Source organism: Mixophyes fleayi, chromosome 12 (genome assembly GCF_038048845.1).
Source record: "Mixophyes fleayi isolate aMixFle1 chromosome 12, aMixFle1.hap1, whole genome shotgun sequence".
NCBI classification, from domain to species: Eukaryota; Metazoa; Chordata; class Amphibia; order Anura; family Limnodynastidae; genus Mixophyes; species Mixophyes fleayi.
In genome coordinates, this window is record NC_134413.1 from 29,796,704 (window position 1) to 29,818,262 (window position 21,559).

Genomic DNA, 21,559 nt, shown 5'->3' on the forward strand with positions numbered 1-21,559 from the left:
TAAATATTCTTCATACCAGCATTCAGTCTGTGGGGTCACACTGCAACTTCAATATTGATCCATCCCAGGAGAGGAGCTTAATCATGTACAGCTAAACCACAGCATGGCTGTTTTTGGACACGTTTGCTTCATGTGGTAACTATTTTTATGATGTGTGCACTCAGCCTTATTACTCCTACATATGCAGGCACTTAGCGTTGGATTGATTGTTTATCTAGTATGATCAGTATGGTATAGACAATGGTACATAGATTTAAATACTGTGATAAATTCTGTCATGAAGGAGATTATATGCATTTTTTTACATTGTTATTGGTGAATTCTTCTTTATTCTTGTTTACTATAGTTCTCTTTCTTGTTACTTAGAGACGATGTTACATCAAACATGCCTTGGTTGTAACAATCAGCTTATAGTACCTGTTGTACTAATATTGACTCCGGTTCCTCAGTCTTCATACACATACGTGAAATCCTCATGGCTGGGCTGCATTCTACATAACCAGCTTAGTGTACTACTGTTTATCTAGGGAACTCATCAGTTCTTTAACATAACTTTCCTTCTTCAAAACAAACACATGTCATCGCCTGCAGATGAAGCTGGTGACAGTGCAGTATATGACTGGAAGCATGAAAGGCTGTATAGCACCACTATGCATCATAATCTTCCCTTCTCTATCTTACTGCTTTCCTGCCACTGCTGTTTTATTATGGGGGATATGGATTTTCCTGGAGTCACCAGGATAGGTGGCCACCATTACTGTTCTAGCAAAGTATAGGGGGAGCCTTGATGCACACTTACCAAGTCCTACCTCAGTGGTTGGCTGCATTTACCTGTATCCTTGAACTGGCTTGTGCTGTGTGCCTGGTGGATACCATAGGGTGATGCAGTTCTTTGCCGACGGTATAATGCATCCTATGACTTCCTGGGACCATGCTGGCAAACACTGCTGTCGTTCCTTTCCTATCAGTGCTGTGCTGTTGGATGGTTTTCCCATTTTTTTCTTTCTTCTATAGAATTTTTTTTCTAACAGTTGCGTTCATCAAACTGAAATGCGGTTATGGGAGCATAGGTAATTTCTGAGACTTTGGATCTTTATTGCATATTTTTTTTATTTCCGCATTCAATTTACCCTTGATTTTTCTGCAATATGTTTCTTTTCATGACTTCTATTGTGCAATTAGGGAATATTGTATACTTTGAGCTAGTAATGTGTTATTCTAAGTTTGTTTTGTAAATATTTACATTTGCAAGATGTTCTTCCCCCCATTCTACTTTAACTTAGATTTGTTTATATCCTGGGTTAATTTGAGGTCAATCCTGACTGACCGGACAGATTGTCTGTATAAATCACTATAAACTCCACTAAGACTACATTATATGTGGCTTTGTACATGGAATCAGGTTTTGTCACCTGCTACAAGAAATTCCCCCCTTCTGCACAAGAATCTCCCGGTCCCCCAATTATCACATGGAGGCCATATAGAAAAGGAGGGCAAGTAAAAATAATTTCATACAATTAACATATTTATAATATAACAATTACAGAGTCTATAATCAATAATCAAAAAATATTAAGAAAAAAATATATAAAATCTGTTGTCATTGTTAAAAACAAGCTCTTGGCTCTTTTGTGTTGCCACGTTTTCCAAGGACCAGTTAAAATAAAGGATTTAAACATAGGATTACTCCCCTATGCATGTGCAATAACATTCAGTATAATCTAATTTGGTAGAGGGATCTTGGAGACTTCGGTCTTCAATATGGCGGCATGAATACCGGTTTTAACAGGCATTTTTTAACGAGCTTGTGTACAGGGCCCTTATATTGCAATTAAACAGTACCTCTGGTGACTGAATTACTGTGAAAAGATAAAATTCGGTAGATGGGTAGATTTGGATGTAGATAAATTAGACTCAAAACAAAGTAGATTCTTAGGGCTAGATTTACTAAGCTGCGGGTTTGAAAAAGTGGGGATGTTGCCTATAGCAACCAATCAGATTCTAGCTGTCATTTATTTAGTACTTTCTACAAAATGACAGCTAGAATCTGATTGGTTGCTAAAGGCAACATCCCCACTTTTTCAAACCCGCAGCTTAGTAAATCTAGCCCTTAGTGTTTAGTTGAAATAGAATGTGAGAATAATAGCGTAAAGTCGACCGGATAATATTTATTAAATGGGTGCGTTCTTACAGCAAGAAACAAAGATTAAATAAATAAATATTGCTTGTGTACACAGATCTAAAGTTAAACCAATCCACCCTTTTGTTGCACAGCTTGACAGAGAAAGAACAGGCTTTGTCTTATCCCCTGTTGACTGGAGTTTCTTGGAGTTTTATAGGAACCACCCATCATAGTCACAATGATCTATGCTGCAAAAAACTTGTATATACAGTATATTATTCACTCTTAAGGGACAACTGCTCCTGAAATAAGAGTTGTTTTATACAAATCTATATGAATGCATGTTATTTATTTAGTACATTCTGCAAAATGACAGCTAGAATTTGATTGGTTGCTATAGGCAACATCTCCACTTTTCCAAACCCGCAGCTTGATAAAAGTACCCCCGAATGTGGTTACAGTTATACTTAATTTTCTGGTAGATTCCTTTTTTGCACCCCAGATTTCTTGTCATGTAACACTGATTCAGGAGTCTAAGACAACAAGATTTATATACAATGTCAATTTATTTTTAACAATTATTGTTTTATAAAAATATGCACAGTTGAGAGTGTTTCAGGATGGGTTTCCATATAGCAGGAATTGGAATTTTGAATTTACCGGCCCATTACATGTTGAACTTTCCTTCACTGGTGGGTAAAGGTTCCTGATGAATACCGGTTTCTAAGCATAACAACAATAGTTTGTTTTGCACCACTTTTTCTAAATGTCCCCCAAGGTGCTACAATGGAGGCACTTTGCACACGATAACGTAAATCTGCATGTAATACACACCCATCCATTTCTTGGCCTGTGGTCTTAAAATATGATCTGCCAGTCTTACAGGCTTTATACTACAATGGCATAAAACTCTGAAAATAATCATCAGAAAGAACGATTCCTAAATTGTGTTCTTTTTTGTTCTCTTGGACTTCAGGTATTTCAAGACCTTGGTACCACCGTTCTTTCAGAGGCAATTAAGGGCTACAACGTGTGTCTGTTTGCCTATGGACAGACTGGCTCAGGGAAAACATACACAATGATGGGTACTCCAGTGAGTGATTTAAAAATTGTTTTAAGAGATATGAAATTTACCTAAGAAATGTTTTACGTGACTTTATCAATTCATCCATTTAAGTTTTAGTTCAAAAGTATTTGTATGTAAAAAATATTGAGGTCACTTCTACTAATGGGGAATGTCTCATGATGGGCATATTAAGTGTTATAGGTTCCATTTCTGTACCTTTGTACCTTTTTCATATTTTAACAGACATGGACCAGGATTGAAGGCGTATTGGATGGTAGAAATCGTTCTTTAAATGAAATGCTTGGTTAGGTCATGTACAGCCATTCATTTAGGAGCAGCATTGTATATGTAAATTATAGTGACCAAGCTTGTGTTGTGTTGTATAATGAACAAGTCACGAAAAATTTGTATCCTCAGGCACTCAGCACAGTGAAAAGCTGCCCTAGTAGAAGCTAATCAATCACCCTTCCTTAAGTATACAAGTACAAGAATCAAAAAAAGGCCTAGTAATGGCTCTAATCACTCTACATTCGGATCCTGGATTAAACTATACACCCAATATCATAATTTTTTGTATTTTTTTGTAATCTTTCTTTATTGAGTTGATAACAAGCCAATGTTACCAGTAGATTTAAAACTATCAGTTGCAAAAAAAGGTTTAGGAATCAACCTCACAATTTTTATCTTATATCATTATAAGAATAAGAGTAAAGGAGCCAGAGAAAGATAGGAAGCAACGGAAAGGTAGAGAAGAGGAGAGGAGGGAAGAGATATTGGGGGGGGTCTTCAGGGATTTCCAGGAGTTGCTAGATGCTCCCTGTTCGTGAAGAGGGGTATGGTGGTTTGGTGGGGGTTGCCATCTTGCCCACCAAGCCCAGTCCGAATGCTCCTGGAAAATGAGCTGAGATTAGGTACGTGTCATGACTGTCCTATAGGAATGTGTCTCCTTGAATTCCAGCCACTGGAGCCACATTGCCGTGAACTCCGAAAATCGCTTTGGGCTCGAAATCGAGAGTTCATCCATAGCTATGTAAAGGTCAAGTCACCTAAACCATTCTGCCATACTGGGGGAGGGAGGGGGGTGGTTGACCTCCAATTGACTGGAATTACAGCCAATGCTGCGTTGCTCAAATGCCTGAATAGTATATTGGGATATCGAGACTTCAGAAATATTCAATAACCAGTACTCAGGGCCATCCGGTACCGGACCCCCTAGGATTTTTCTTGAGAACTGGCAGACCTGGTTCCAGAAGGGGGTCCGCACCGGGCAGTCCCACCAAACATGCAGGGGAGTGCCCGGCCACGAAACCACACCTCTAGCAAGATCCCAAGACACCCGGAAACATTTACTAAGCTGTGACGGGTAGCGGTACCACCTCGAAGAGGACCTTCAATATCATAATATTAAAAAGTGCAACATATTGTAACAAGATATACAATGTAATGTCCAAATGACTAATAATTAACTTGAGTTCTGTTCCCAGCAGGCTTTACTCCAAATAATCCATGTGAAGATGTTTGTTCACAGGTCATAGAGTCCTTTTGATCCAGTATCACCATAACCACAAGATAGTTGTGTGCTCACAACCATACCTTGACCAGGAACCAGCATCTTCTAGAGACTTTTTTTCACACCTTGTTCCAAAATGGACTCGGCAACAGCTTAATTTATCAACAGAATCCCTTTAAGCATTTACCACTGTGAAGAGACCAATGGAAATGCATCACAACAGATTTTGTGAAAAGCCTGATTTTCATTCACATCACTTGAGTGCGATAATATATTATTTTTGATTTTTCAATTCTCATTTTATTACAGAACTTCACTATGTACATTTGTTGATGTTTTTTTTTCTTTTTTGAGTTTTCATATATCATGGATTACTTGGAGTAAAGCCTGCTGGGAAAAGAACTCAAGTTAATTATTAGTCATTTGGACAGTCTATGTTTTTTACACTATGTTGCACTTTTTAATATTATGATATCTGGTTTAGCTGCTTTGATCCAGTAGCCGAATATAGAGCGTTTAGTGCCATTACTAGGCCGTTTTTTGTTTTGTTTTTTCTTCATCAAAAGTTTTTATTAAAATTTTTCAAATAAAGGGATACAGATATCAAAATAGGGAAAAGAAACATCAAAAAGACAGACAAAGGAGGGGGTGGGTACATAGTGGGGGGAGTACACAATAGTATTCACAATGCATAATGAACAAATTTAACATCCTAAATCAAATGAAATGTATGAAAAATCTAACATAGAGGCCTAAGGCAGGGGAACATTCTGGGGAAGCCTGGTAACGATGAAGTCTTGTACCATCAGCCAAGAACTCGTGCCAACCACTTTACTAGGCCTGTTTTGATTGTTGTATAGTACATGGAGGGCAGCGTGGCACAGTAAGTGATTGTTGTATAGTACATGGAGGGCAGCGTGGCACAGCAAGTGATTGTTGTATAGTACATGGAGGGCAGCGTGGCACAGTAAGTCCACTTCTTTTGCCAAGCACATTCCTTTACCACTAGCTCCATCATCTAGGCTCGGGCATAACTATATTTACTGATTACTTCACTCTTGCATGTAGTTTATTAACCATAGAGAAATATAGATGATACAAGTCACAGCTATTTTCCATATTATTGTTCCATTCATTTTTTCTTATGTTTTCTAAATAGACATCAATTGGATTAACACCCCGAATTTGTGAGGTATGTCCTATTTTTATGTTCTTCACCAAGCAAGCTTGTCACCTTTTGTCCATTGAGAATAATATGTTGGTTTTAAAATAAGGTTAGACGTCAACTTATTAGAAATGTTGTTTCCTTGTGAGATTAAAAATATAGCAAACTATTATAACCACAGCACATGTTTAGTTATCTCGCTAGTGATGGGAAGTTTTCATTCATTATCTGTGTTTTGGTAATTTCAGGATTTCAGTAATTACTTTGTCACATGTGTGGTCTGTAGGGTGACATTTGGGAACTTATAATAATGCTGTTGTAATGAGACACCAATAGGTTTAACCTCTACAGACACATAATGTACATATGTCCATAGGAAGCTATTGTGACCATCCTGGGGTTTTCTGCCTTATTGGATGAAGATTGTACTTAACTTACTTAACACTGAAAATGAAAGGTGTGGACTAAAGGTGCTTAAACTTCTATTTTTACAATGATGCGTTCTCATGTCTGTGATTTACAGGGTCTGTTCTCCTATAATGATGATTCTCCAGGCACTCCGTCCTCATGCCGGATTGAAGTGAGGTGAGGTTCGATTTATAACTAGAAATCACTGTTAGGTGGTCTGTCTTTTAAGCTTACCATACACTCTGCAATATCTCATCCAGAATTATCTCATGGTAATAGCTGGATCACTATGTGTATGTCAATTAATCAAGTCGGAATATGGCTGCAATCTACCAGTGACCATGGTCACCTTCTGAACTCCATGTAGTCCAGAAGTGATCCAGACTCTCAGCCTGGTTGCCCGGATGTCAGATCTTGTCCAGTTTGGTCACCCACATGGGCGGCAGCCTAGACAGCGATGCTCAGCTATTGAGCAGCAGTATTGGCTCATTTCTAGCCAGATGTAAGTTAGCCACATACATAAGATCTGGATTTTCAGCCTGATCTCCGAATGTCTGAATCTGTGTTTGGTTTTGGCGAGCGGACATCTTCAATACAGCTGAGTATTTGACGGCTGTACATACCTGCTGGATCTCAAGGAGCCAGTGCCTGCTCACACACAGTGATAGTGGTCATCAACTCGCTTTATTTTTGTATGGGAATAATTGAAATCCAGATAGAATTTAATAGTTTTACATGTCTATCGTTGTCATTGGAGCCCTACATATCTTGCTATTTCAAGCCAATTTAATCTAAATTAATTGTGGCCAGATTAAGTCTTGTATTTGAACCTTTATTTAACACTGATAAACGGACCGTTGAGGCAAATAGCTTTCTCTTCATTTTTCTTAGTGGAAATATTTTTTTCTGTTGTGCTTTTTTACTTTCTGTCTCTGCCATGACGATTGACTGAATAGTGTGACTGACAAACAATGATGATAGTTTAAAGAATATATAGATTATTTCAATATTTGTGACGATCATAAGACAATTTAGGTATGACATGAGTTTACCAGAAGCTATATTTATTAGTAGTGTGGAGCTATGTATGTACTGATTGACTGGGGATGGCTGTTGATTACTATGCAATTTTGTAGCGGTCACTCATACATTAAGACAAGTCTTCACTTTCAGACAACTACAATGTATTGGGCATGTTCTCAGGTAATCTTTACCAAATGCATTACTTAATTTTTCTGTATTCATTCAGGCTTTTTCACCACGGAATTTGTGATCCAGGTGAGGTTGTTTACTGTGTGCCCCTGGATAAAACACAGATCATCTGTGCTGTGTACATTAATTACAGTTGTGTCAGCAGAGTAGTTGTGTGTCAAATCCAAGGGTGCCAAATATAAACAACTTTACCTTTATAATATAAAGGCCTACAGGGAGTTAGAAAGATGAATAAAACATATTTAGTAAAAGTCCATGGAGAGCATATACAAACCAATCATCTGGCTCAAAGGTGATAAACTGTATAATTCAATATAAGGAAGCTTTTTTTGGACATTTGGGGGTAAATTTATCAAACTGCGGGTATGGAAAAAGTGGAGATGTTTCCCATAACAACCAATCAGATTCTAGCTGTCATTTTGTAGAATGTACTAAATAAATGATAACTAGTATCTGATTGGTTGTTATAGGCAACATCTCCACTTTTTCATATCCGCAGCTTCATAAATTTACCTCTTGGACTTCTCAGAAAAGTTGTTTTAAGATAGTTCAATACAGTAAAGTCATTAGACAGAAATACATTATATTTGTTGTAATAATTTTAATATATTTTTGTTTAAGCTTTCTCGAAATTTATAATGAACGTGTCCGGGACTTGCTGCACCACTCTGACCAGAAGAAGCCATACACTTTGCGGGTGCGGGAACATCCAGAAAAAGGCCCTTATGTACAAGGTATAAATCACTTCTCCTACAGTGATGCATTGTTTAAAATGTTCCATTGTTCTGTGCTAGACTTAAACCACAATATATATTATTGTTTATTATGTAACAAATGTGAATTCTGTTGCTGCTAAATGTAAATCTGGTTACACCAGACATGGTAATCTACTACCAAGATTTATTTGGTAACTGGAAGCAATACAGAGCACCCAGCCACTGTAACAGGCGAGACAGGCAGACTGGCTGTGTCACAAGCTGAGCCAACCCATGCACTGCCTGACAAGTTTATTTAGTCAGGCACATGGATTGTCACAACACTCTCCCCTATATACCCTTCATCTTCCCGCCTCTCAAACTCAGACCACTGGTCCCCATCATAATCACCATTTATTTATATAGCGCCACCAATTACACTGTAGAGAGAATATTTTTGGTCACTCACATCAGTTCCTGCCCCATTGGAGCTTACAGTCTCAATTCCCTAACACTCACATAGACTAGGGTTAATTTTGTCAGCAGCCAATTAACCTACTAGTATGTTTTTGGAGTGTGGGAGGAAACCGGAGCGTTAGGAGGAAACACAGGCAAACACAGGCTAACCACTGAGCCACCGTGCTGCCCAATGCTGTTGCCTCATATTAAATCACTACTGTTAGTGTTTGAGTCATACCCATATAAGCTTTCCTATATTCTTCTTAATGTTTGTTTTATTTATGTGTTATTAACTTGATGCTGAAGGACTCCATGATTAATTTGTTTTAAAGGTGAATGACACAGCGAAGTTTATGTTGGATTCTACTTATCACTGCTCCTCCTCATATTTCATGGAAAGAAAGTGTATCTGTTCTCTTACATTTGTCTCTTTGGAAATAAACATCGTTACTGTGACATTACGCATTTAGCATATGACAGCATGAAAACGGGGTCAGCTGAATAGAAATGTTTGTATGAGGTGGACACTTCCTCAAGGCAATTAGATAATAGTTAACAAAAATAGAGCAATGCAAACTTTCCCACTGACACTATAAAACGCCATGTGGATTTCAGAAACACAGTGTAGGACATTTATGACCATTTGTACAAAATAAAATGTTGGTGTTGCCCATAGCAACCAATCAGATTGCATTCATTTTCTAAACCACACGAGAGAGCAACATAATCTGGCAACAACCTGGCTGCTATTGGAAACACAGTTATTTTCTTTGGCTCCAGTTATCATAAATGTCCCATACTTGACTACTTTCAGTAGGCAACGTCCGGGAGAGGGGCGTGACTAATGGGTGGGAGGGGGCGGGGTGCCTCGAATTGTGTCATTTTGGTCCCGCCCCCACAAGTAAAATGAGGTTTTTTTGCGGGGGGCAGGGCCAAAATGACTCGCTTCTCGTGAATCACGTAATTGTAACAACGGAATTTCGGGATGCGGGAGAAATGCCAGCTCTCGCGGGAGTCCGGGAGACTGACCCGAATTTCGGGAGAGTTGGCAAGTATGAAATGTCCCCCAATAACTTTATAGATTGTTTGTGCTCCTGGATTTGCTGCACTGACACAATGTGATAAAAATGTGATCAAAAAAGTGAACAGTGTAGGATGAGCAGAGAACTTGCATCATTGTGTGAATGATGCATGATACATTTCTTCCATGGTGGGTTCTCTTGCATGGAAATCAGTGCAGATAACTTTCAGAAGTTTGAGCAACTGCCTGGGGTGGACGCAAACAATGTTGTTGTGTGTACCATTGTATTTTCCATCCATTCCCCCACACATGCTGCCTAACACTTGTATAGACACTCCATCCAGCATAAAGATCAATGATTCCCTGATGTCTCTTCTATCTTCACATGATAAACACTATGAAATGTCCATGTGTACTGCAATGCCATGCAAACTTGTCATGATGATGATGATTTTCCATAAATGTCTCCAAACTGTTCATTCTAATTTATCACACTAAATGGGGGCATTTTCAAAGAATTAAATATGTACTCAAACAGAATTTCTGGTCTAAGAGGAACTGGGTCACTTTAAAAAATGTTGGCTTTCAACATTTCTGTACACTGGTGCCATGTTGTAAATGCTGAATGACCCTACAGAAAATCATCTCTATATGTACTCTAATTACATTTACAAACCACTGAATTATTTGTGATATGCATAGAATAGCACATTTTTATGTGCATACTATGTTATTTTTTTATATTTGAAAAATCTGTTTATTGTAGGACAAGAAAATTGGGGGAGGAGATATAGAAATGAGCATTAGGGAAGGGGGAGGAAAACAGTGAAATCCGTAATGCAGAAATTGGTTACAAAGCATTAACCGTGTTTTACATAGGTACATATCAGAATATGCAGAGGCTAAAGTTAATCAGTGGATGATGCTGTAGTGCAGATGTAAACATTAGTGATTCAAGTGCAGTCAGTCTATATGCCACATCATGTAAATAATAAAGGTTCTACCGAAGACTTGCAGAAGTATACATCGATGGCAAGAAATATTTAATAGTGTATTTCAGGGGGCCTGATCTCAGGGCACTGACGCTTGTTAAGGTCAAACCCCATAGCAATAGGGCAAGAGGGGCCATGATGGTCAAGCCACGGGGACAAAACAGAGAAGAATTGAAGCGTGTGTTGGAGATAATGTTCCATTATATAAACAACCAATACTCGCTATGATAGCAGCTAGAGTCTGAGAGTGGCTTTTTCCAGCAGGCAGGTTATTCTTTTTACTTTGAGCAGACAACAATTTAAGGGGTGTTATGTAAAGTTATAATTTTGTGTTAATACAGGTGCCTGTAATTTTCTGTTGTAGAACTGAATTACTGTTTAGAATAGGAAAAGAAGCTGTTGGACCACTAGCACTTCTTTCCTCTGCAGACACATGACTTGTGTGACCTTTCAGAGCAGGATACATACTACAATATTTGCTGGATATGTTTTGTAGAATACCTATACCATTTTGGTTACAGAGAAATTTGTAAATCACTTGTGGAGGAACTGAACCTACCCCTGTTTTTAGCCTAGAGAAGTTGACAACTTTTATTTTGCATGTAAAACTGCATAACTTTCTATATATAAAGTCCCTCACTTGGTGCTTTAGGTGAAAACTATGAGGTTTCAAGACAGTTAATTTATACAGAAGTGCAGCACAGTCTATAATGGTGATTATTACTGGCCCCTAGTGGGGAAATACCTTGGCATAGAGCCCTGATCTAACCTCACATGAACTCTTAGAGCCAGGAAGGATCCCAGCTCAACACTAATTACTTTATTCTGTTAAAGAAGCATCACTGCAGATGTCGTCTGTATATTAGCAGTATTTGTTTTGGTCTTTTTTGGTCGAATGCATCATCTCTGTTTCATGTAATGAAACGCCAAAGTTCCCTTGTTAGTAGCTGTTCTGCTCTTTCTATGTATTCAGCATTACTTATATAACGCACATGGGCATTTTCTATGCAAAATAATCCGTTTTCTGTTTTTCCTTCTATAAAATAGGATTGTCGCAGCATGTAGTTACTGATTATGAACAAGTTATGGCTCTCCTAGAAGAAGGGATGGAAAACAGGTAATTCTGGTACCTTTCACCACTACAGAGAGGGTCTATAATCTGTAAATAAGACTGTGATGGGTCATGTTTAAACATTGTATGATCAGGATGGTACTTGGCCTTTGAAGTCACTGTCTTGTCTCACCCTAAAGGATAACAGCAGCCACTCATGTCCATGATGCTAGCAGTCGGTCTCATGCTATCTTTACCATACAGTACACACAGGTAAATTCTTCTCCTTTACAGCACTATGTAATATATTCTAATGGTTATTAGACTGGGCCTTTTATCCACATATAGATACCAGACTGATGGAAAAACAAGCAAGGGACTGTTAGAACTAGTTCGATGTATGAACTTTGTGTACAAAGGTAGCGTCAGTTTGACAGGAGCTTTTGGTCATTACTTTGCTCTGTTCGAGAACCATGCTTCATACACTATGTAACTCTCAGTCTGTGACTTCCCTCTTGCCTCCACCCCCCTCCCTGGTGCACACTTCATAACACCGCCCCTGCCCTTACTTGCCCAGTCACATAAGTGAACAGGTCACTGCCTCCCACATAATTACCACACTCCTTTTCTGCTGGTGTGAACATTCTGATAATGTAACTGGTTATTATAGGCTGTTCTACCCCCACTCACTTTAAAACTCAGGACACATAGTCATCGGGAAATTAAAAGTGCTGATTAAAAGGTGCTCTGGCCCTAGTTAAATGGACCCTAAAAAAAGAAAGAAATGTGGAATCCCTCTAAAAAAACCCCTATAGATTAACCAAGATTCCGTTCTTTGATACAGGCTATGTTAGAAGACAATTTACCTTCAGAAGTGACCAGCAAAATTAACTTGGTTGATTTGGCAGGCAGGTGAGTATGACTCTCTATTCTGCTGATGTTACTTGTCTTTTTAGAAGTGGTTGTTTATGTTCAGTGTCTGTGTTTTTAGTGAAAGAGCTTCTCCAAATTACTGCAAAGACCGTCTCACTGAAGGGTCAAACATCAACCGGTCCTTAGTGACACTGGGGATTGTCATCTCTGCCTTAGGTACGTGCTTGATCTGTCTTGCACGAGTAAAACTTCATTAAATGGGTAGTTCCATTTAAAAATAAAATGTTTCACGGATATAACTGTTCAGTTTTATTAAGTAGTTCTGTCCAAAAATGACTAGTACACTAAAAGTTTACCTATATGTCATGCTTTTATATTTGTCACCTTTCTGCTACAAATAGTATATGAGAGTGAGGAGACAGATTCATCAGGAATTCTAGTGATTTAAAAGGAAAGATGGCCACTATGACTTTTACTTTAAGCAGAACAATGGATACTTCTATGTGTCTAATCTGGGTGTCAGATATCCCAGTATTCTGTTTCATAAGTATGAGGGATAAGGGTATATTTATCAAACCTTCAAAAAGGAAAAGTGGTCTATAGTAACCAGATTCTAGCTCTGATTTTCTAGAATGTGCAAGAAGAGTGATAGCTATAATCTGATTGGTTACCTCCACTTTTTAGAAGGTTTGATAAATCTACCCCATAAAACTTGTTCACTTCACTTCAGTGAAGATTTGCCTGCTCCCTATAAAGTGTGACATGGGATTTAAACAGTTTCATGATCTTATGACCACTTAGGCCACCACAGATTCAATAGCGCCGGATAATCATCATACAATCATTACATACATGAGTACAGTAGGCATGAGCAGAAGCATAATAACGTGGGCACAAATTCAGTGTGTGTACATGAACAAACCACATAGCATTCACAAATTTCAACAAAAGACCTGATAAGGTTTGTACGATTTTAGACAGACAGTGGACGAACATGGGAAATAATCTAGAGAGAACCCTGCCTGTGAGAGTTACATTCTAGAAGGAGGGGATGAGGAGAGACAGTAGGGACACAAGTATAATGTCGTAGATGGAGTGGACGGGTGTGGTAGAATTTTGCTAAGAGGATAATCCCGACTGCAGTTGCAGCTACTGTACAAATCCGAAATCTGCCATTCCGATCTGCTAAAAAACTGGCTCTGAAGATTTCCGGCACTGCAACATAGAGTTGCTCACATTGACGTCACTTTCAATCGCGATTGTTTCATTTATGTTATTAAGGGGGCAATACGAGAACCCGGCGGGTGTCTGATGTCCAGGATTTTGTAGAACGTATTACACACCTGCCGGGTTCTCGCATTGCCCCCTTAATAGCATAAATGGAACAGTTGCGTTTGAACGTGACGTCGATGTGAGTGACGCTATGTTGTAGTGCCGGAAATCTTCAGAGTCAGTCTATCAGGAAGTCGGAATACACTACATCTTGCAATTACAGCATTCAGATTTTTACAGTCCCTGTAACTGCAGTCGGGATTATCGTGGTCGCAAACGTGACTACCACCAGGAGTGTACAGTAGGGTTTAGGAGGGGGTTCAGGGAGAGTCTGGTAGGGCGAGGTAAGGAGTTCTGTAGGTGAGGAGCAGCGCAGAAGAAGTTTTGGGGATGTGAGTGGGAGGAGGTTATGAGAGGGGAGGAGAGGTGAAGGGCAGAGCAGAGTGGTTGAGCTTGTGACAAGTGAGGTCTTTGTTACAGATTTTCCATAAACCAAGACTGTCTGGAAATATTGGGTCAGATGGGGTAACATGAAACGTGGAGTTCTATAGACAACAGATATCAGAGGATTAACAGAGAGACATGGTTGTTTGTTGTGTGTAATTTTCATGGATTTATGATGAAATGCCGAAGTTTTGCAGAATTGGAAGAAAAGTCTTATGACAAGTCTTTGCTGAATTGAAAGTAAATCAAACAATGTGATTTTTATTTGCATAACAGTAACTGCAACACACTAGACAAGCTGTAAGTTTTACACATCTTCCTACTGTAATTCCTATGATACATCGTATCATTGGTCTGAGAGCAATCTATGGTGTTTGATGCAGTCATGGACCTGTCTCATAAATCTAATTTTTTTCTCTGTTTGTGTCTTGACTTGTGTCGTTAACATGAAGATATTTATTTTCCTTTAATTGTAGCTCAGAATTCCCAAATGACCAGTAGCTGCCAAAGTATCAATAGCATGGTCAGTGACGGGGACAGCGGTATCCCAGGCAGCCCGTCTGGAAGCTGCGGGAGCGGATCAAAGCGCCAGCCATTCGTGCCCTACAGAGACTCCATCCTGACCTGGCTTTTAAAGGACAGTCTTGGAGGCAACTCAAAAACAATTATGATTGCCAGTAAGGTTCCTCTTCATGTCTACAGGCTGCTGCTTCCCAAATTGATGGTATCATTGAAAGTTTTCCCCCTTGACCAAATCAGAGAATTAATTTTAATAGCAATGTAAAATGAATATAAACTCTGAACAGTGCACTCATTGTAGCTTTGAATAATATTGATTAAAGAACCGACATTTAATGTGATATGTGGTCATTTCAATGGCCACATTGTTTGATTTGTATCAAACTTGGCTGAAACTGCTCTGTGTGTGGGGCTACACAGGCCACCAAAAATAGCCAAAATTAGTGAAAGCCACCCAGGATTTAAATGATATTCAGTCGGCCTCCGACCAGTATCGCTATGGGTATATTGTACTCTGAATCTTAGCATATGTGGCTAGCCTTAGACACAATAAATCGGCACATATACGTGATATATGTAAAGAGGGAGCACTATATATATATCTCAGCCCACTGCCAATGCAACATTTTGTTTTACTTATGTTACTTTTGACATTCCTTTGTAATACAGTTGTCACTTTGTTTGGCTTTTTAAGATAATCTAGGGGGCAAAAAATACATTGAAACTAAATCAATTGCCATATTTAATTTAATCTTAATTTAGTAATATTCACACTGTTAAAATGGATAGAATTAACTAATAAAAAAATATTAATTGAATATTAACCCAAAGGTTTATAAGGTGTGAACAGAAATGTAGGTGCAGTTACTTTTCACAGTGATATCTACAATAATTGCTGCCATCTGTATTTATGGCACATTACACTCATCTCCCTGTTATTCCAGCGGTGTCTCCGGCAAGCAGCAGCTACAATGAGACCATGAGCACCTTGCGATATGCCTCAAATGCCAAAAACATCATCAATAAACCCCGAGTCAATGAGGTAAATATCACTCTTCCTAACGTTTGTAAATAGAATAAAAAAAAACTTGGGTTAGAAGTACTCTCTGTTCTTTCTTTTTATGGTTATTGTAAGATCAGTCCCATCATTGTTTCACTGGTCCATGGAGAAATATATTGGAATACAAATTATTTTGTGCCTGTGTTTAAAATAGAACTGTAGAATGTGACCATTGTGTTTGAAGCAATGTGATCGTGTGTGAGAGAAAGTCTTGAAGAATGGATCTATAACATTTTTAGATAGATAGATATACATTTAATACACCATGCATTAGGTAACACAGGGTAGATCCATTTTAACTTGTTTAAAGTTGTTTTAATCGGTTCCTCCATTCTACAAACATTGATACAAAAGTATAATTATTAAGAATTCTGGTGATATCCCATTCCAAAGGTAATGTATCCTCAAGAGAAGATTTACAGCCATAAGTCAACCAAAAAGGCATATGTCCTAAACTTGTACAGAGTACATCTTATGTAATCTTATTAGACCTGAACTATGGTGTTTTTTTTTTTTACATGTATTACAATGTCAATCACCTAACAGTGCTATGAGTTTTGTTCTTTTACTTTTTATGACAAAAGATTACTCAAATACTATTAGAAAACAGTTGGATATTTATTTCCCAATTTCTTTCTCCAGGATGCTAATGTTAAACTGATCCGAGAGTTAAGAGAGGAAATCAACAGATTAAAAGCCATGTTAAGAAACTTTGAAATGGTATGTATTAACATCTGTTTGTTTTTGGCTTATCTTGCTCAGCGCATCCAGGAATCTTGGTATAAGTTCCAGGATAAAAGTGGATCAGTGATTCTAAATCCCTCCTGTTTCCATGTTATAACTTAGATTTACTTCATCAGTGTTACTTTTATACAGAGATGTTTTATACGCTGCCTGTAATGCATATATTTAATGTCAGCTGTTTTCTCATACTTAGTCTATGCAGAGAACTATCAGCCCTTCATTTGGTGAAGAACGAGATGGAAACCTAACAGAGCTGGTGCTACAGAATGAATTAAAGGTTGGTGTATAAGAATGGAGCCATTTTGGCATTATATAGGTAGTACTTGCTGTGTTGTTTAATATTGTATTGAAATCAAAGATTTTATAACATTTGGTAAAATTTGTACCTTCTATTGATGCTGTTAGAAGTGGTTCAGTAACGCTGACTGTTAAGAAAAGCTTGGTCCAAAAAAAATCAATGTCAATATTTACATATTATATTCTTGATTATCTTTGTTATTTTTTAATGTCTTTGAAACTTTTTCAATACTGAAAATGTTGTGTATTTTGTTTTTTTGGTGTGCTTGAACATTTTTGTTTTAACCTGTGTGATGGATGATATCACCACTAGATGGCAGGATGCTCTCATCAGAACAAGCTGTCAGCAGTAGGGACAGGGGACAGCGTAACCAGCAGATAAAGATTCAGTACAACACACGGGTCAGGATGCTGCTGTTTTGCCCAAACAGATGACCAGGTCCCTTTTACATTTGGCCAGTTAAATTGATACAGCCATTTGGATTTAAGTCTGAGCAGCTGGATCACATGGGGCCTGTCAGACACTTGTAAGGTGACTGCACGCAGGCCCATAGTGGTCTGTCTAATTGCCATTTTTACAGCCATGCCCGATAACTTATATGATCAATCACTGATCATTCTCTGGCATCATCAGCATCATCACCATTTGTTTATATAGCGCTACTAATTCCGCAACGCTGTACAGAGAACTCACTCACATCAGTCCCTGCCCCATTGGAGCTTACAATCTAAATTCCCTAACACACACAGGGTAAATTTGTTATCAGCCAATTAACCTACCAGTATGTTTTTGGAGTGTGGAAGGAAACCGGAGCACCCGGAGGAAACCCAGGCAAACACAGGGAGAACATACAAACTCCACACAGATAAGGTCATGGTCGGGAATTGAACTCATGACCTCAGTGCTGTAAGGCAGAAGTGCTTATGTCTGAATCTTCCTCAATGTTAAATAGATCTTTTTTTTGTTTCTTAGACATGGTCAGTAATGAAAACTAGATGTCAGATGAATGTGTTGTTTTTGCCAAATTATATTGCCAGTCTCCTGGAGCCGTGACCTTTTTTTTTTCTGATGTGTTTACAGATTGAGCAACTAACCAAAGATTGGACAGACAAGTGGACCGATAAAGCAGCCGCAGCCGAGCAATACAACGTAGATATCAACAAAGGCAAAACCAGAGTGACCATAGACTCCAGTTTGCCCCATCTTATTGCGATGGACGATGACATTCTCAGCACCGGAGTGGTGATTTATCATCTTAGGGTGTGTTCCAGTTTGTGTTGATACATATTTGGCATATTTATACATGCACACCCATGGCCAACATACACAATATTCTAATATCTAAGTCTAATATGTAGATTCAGCAACGGAGAAGTGATTGGCTGATTGGAAATGTTGTCCAGACACAAACAGTATGTCTGGCACAGAGAAGGACAAAGTAGAAGATAGAATGGAATATATATACCTCTAGTGACTATGGTGGGATATTAGAGTTGTTCAGTGGATTATAATCCAGAAAGTGGAAACATGGCAGTATAACCATATCATATGAAGGCAGGCCATGTCGTCCCACGTTATAAAACCTGATCCTAGTTTTACTAGGATCACATCACTTTGTGTTATCTATATTTAACTCCTCCTCATCCTGTTGTCTCTGGTTCAGCAGTAGGTAAGAATAGAGCAACCAGCAGCCAATCAGAGCCTTGGCATGTTCATAGCAGTGCAGAGTATTTCAAATGATCTTGTGGACAACAGTAACCTTTAGACTTGTGTTTGAGTAAGTGTGATTGAGTAAGAGAGGACAGGATGCAATAGAGGCAGTGTCATGACATGAGGAAGGGGGGTGGATGTAGGATGGAAGTCATTGAGCTGAATCCTGTCAGTAGCACTGAGTGGTGATGTGAGACTCCCATCAAACTGATGCAGGAGCACTGTGATAGCAAATGAAACTGTCCATACTCATTTTTTTTTTAAATAGAATTGGTTAAGAGGGATTCCAGAGATGGCTCCCACTGTAGCAAATAGATTAGCAACAGGTTGAGAACAAAGGAGGAGGAAGAAGAACTAGTTCTTGTAAGAGATGAAAAGGCAGAACATCAGAATGTACCAAAGCTCATTGCGGAGTGTCCTTCCTAGGGAAGTGGGCAGAATTAGGTCCAAAACGCCGCGATTCACCGGGAATTTGCATCATTACATCACGGGGGCGGGGCAAAAATGATGCGATTTTCGGAACCCTGCCCACCTTCCCCGGCAGGCTCCCGGATCATACTTGCCATAATTTGGCAAGTATGATCTATATCTGTTTCTCTATCTCTGTTTGTGGCCGTCTCACTGTTTTTCTATGTGTGTGTGCCTGTCTCTGTCTCTGTGTGTGTGTGTGTGTGTGTGTGTGTGTGTGTGTGTGTGCGCCTGTCTCTGTCTCTGTCTGTCTCTGTGTGTGTGTGTGTGTGTGTGTGCCTGTCTCTGTCTGTCTCTGTGTGTGTATGTGTGCCTGTCTCTGTGTGTGTGTGTGTGTGCCTGTCTCTGTCTCTCTATGTGTGTGTCTGTCTCTGTGTGTGTGTGTGTCTGTCTGTCTCTGTGTGTGCCTGTCTCTGTCTGCCTCTGTGTGTGCCTGTCTCTGTCTGTCTCTGTGTGTGTGCCTGTGTGTGTGTGTGTGTGTGTGTGTGTGCCTGTCTCTGTCTGTCTCTGTGTGTGTGTATGTGTGCCTGTCTCTGTCTGTCTCTGTGTGTGTGTGTGTGTGTGTGTGTGTGTGTGTGTGTGCCTGTCTCTGTCTGTCTCTGTGTGTGTGTGTGTGTGTGTGTGTGTATGTGTGCCTGTCTCTGTCTGTCTCTGTGTGTGTGTATGTGTGCCTGTCTCTGTCTGTCTGTGTGTGTGTGTGTGTGTGTGTGTGTGTATGTGTGCCTGTCTCTGTGTGTGTGTGTGTGTGTGTGTGTGTGTGTATGTGTGCCTGTCTCTGTGTGTGTGTGTGTGTGTGTGTGTATGTGTGCCTGTCTCTGTGTGTGTGTGTGTATGTGTGCCTGTCTCTGACTCTGTGTGTGTGTGTGTGTGTGTGCCTGTCTCTGTCTCTCTATGTGTATGTGTGTGCCTGTCCCTGTCTGTCTCTGTGTGTGTGTGCCTGTCTCTGTCTCTCTCTATGTGTGTGTGTGTGCCTGTCTGCGTGTGTGTGTGTGCCTGTCTCTATGTGCGTGTGCCTGTCTCTGTCTGTGTGTGTCTGTGTGTGTGTGTACCTGTCTCTGTGTGTGTGTGTGTGTGTGTGTGTGTGTGTGTGTGTACCTGTCTCTGTCTCTCTGTGTGTGTGTGTGTGTCTCTGTCTCTGTCTGTGAGTGTGTCTGTCTCTGTCTCTGTGTGTGTGTATGTGCGCCTGACTCTGTGGCTGTATGTGTGTGTGGCTGAGTGTGTGTGGCTGTGTATGTGTGCGTGCACCTGTCTCTGTATGTGTGTGTGTGCCTGTCTCTGTGGCTGTGTGTGTGTGTGTGCCTGTCTCTATTTTCTCTCCCCTTGGCCGTAGATGCTTTTCTAGTCCTCTCTGATTTGCATTCATTAGACTCTGATGTCTTCCTATTCCGAGAAGGTAAAATAGATTGCTTTGCGTTGTATGTGTGTGGAGACAAAGGCTCTGGTGTTCTAGCTGAGCTGTGCTTACTGAGTTGTCTGCATTTGAGGTGCAAATCTGTCAGCTAATCTCTTGGTTCCATCATCACTGACTGCTTGATTTGTATGTGATTGTCTAGGAAGGAACAACGGACATTGGTAGAGGCGATCATGATATAGGTAAGCAAAGCAGGATGTTTTATGTTTATCATATTCCATCTAACAATATTAATTCCTCTGTGTGTGACAGTGTTTTAGCCTGTTCCGTTAACCAGCACCTCTCAAACTTAAAGGGCAAATGTACCCCAAAAATAGGTTTAGATCTGTTCAATTTCAACAATAGTGTAGTCTTTACAGTGCCCATTAATTTCAATGTGGATATTTGCAATGGATGGTTATTCTTGATGAAAAATAACATGGATGTATCGTGGAATCCATTTGTTAGTCTATTTTGTGTACTGAGATGATGGAACACACCTAGGTTAACATAACTTTAAAGAACTTCTAATAAATATCACTCATTTATTTCAATTGGTCTTTTGAAGCAGTGTTCATCTGATGATTTTTATTCATTCCTCAAGTATATTGATTTTATTCTTGGTGTTTAGGATACCGCTGATTTTATTATACTTAATTATTGTAAATTTACAATTTCATATAAAAGAAAAAGACACTGGATAATTATTTGTAGGACAACCTGTTTTGGGTATGCTTATCCCCTAGGGAAAGCTGCAAAGTCTTACATAGTTATTTAGTATCAAAAAGGTAACCTATTGCACAGCAGAGCGACAATTCGACAGAGCGCCAAATATTGAAAACATAATTTTTTAGTTGTAAACAATTGTTTGACTGCTGGATGGAAACCTCGCCACAACACAACATAACGACAGCGCGACAGAGCAACAAATCTAATTTTCTCGTTAGCATTTTTGATCTATTTATCAAATAATTTGCTAATGTTTAAAAACTGGTACACATTACAAATGGGGAGCGTACAACGCCGGGTGACCCTCATAGGTTTATTATAATGGTGTACAGGTGAACATCAAACAATGTA

At 39.3% G+C, this 21,559-nt stretch overlaps 1 protein-coding gene across 1 annotated transcript in view; it reads left to right on the forward strand.

The window, feature by feature from the left end:
• Positions 1–21,559, forward strand: part of STARD9 (StAR related lipid transfer domain containing 9) — a 129,827-nt gene that overhangs the window by 54,583 nt on the left and 53,685 nt on the right. Inside the window, exons 4-17 of the mRNA XM_075193276.1 lie at positions 3,099–3,215; positions 5,858–5,890; positions 6,387–6,448; positions 8,105–8,217; positions 11,698–11,767; positions 11,902–11,974; positions 12,546–12,613; positions 12,693–12,790; positions 14,767–14,967; positions 15,754–15,851; positions 16,512–16,589; positions 16,807–16,890; positions 17,992–18,171; positions 20,643–20,682. Of these exons, the coding sequence (XP_075049377.1) occupies positions 3,099–3,215; positions 5,858–5,890; positions 6,387–6,448; positions 8,105–8,217; positions 11,698–11,767; positions 11,902–11,974; positions 12,546–12,613; positions 12,693–12,790; positions 14,767–14,967; positions 15,754–15,851; positions 16,512–16,589; positions 16,807–16,890; positions 17,992–18,171; positions 20,643–20,682 (1,315 nt within the window). The remainder of the gene's footprint in view (positions 1–3,098; positions 3,216–5,857; positions 5,891–6,386; positions 6,449–8,104; positions 8,218–11,697; positions 11,768–11,901; positions 11,975–12,545; positions 12,614–12,692; positions 12,791–14,766; positions 14,968–15,753; positions 15,852–16,511; positions 16,590–16,806; positions 16,891–17,991; positions 18,172–20,642; positions 20,683–21,559) is intronic.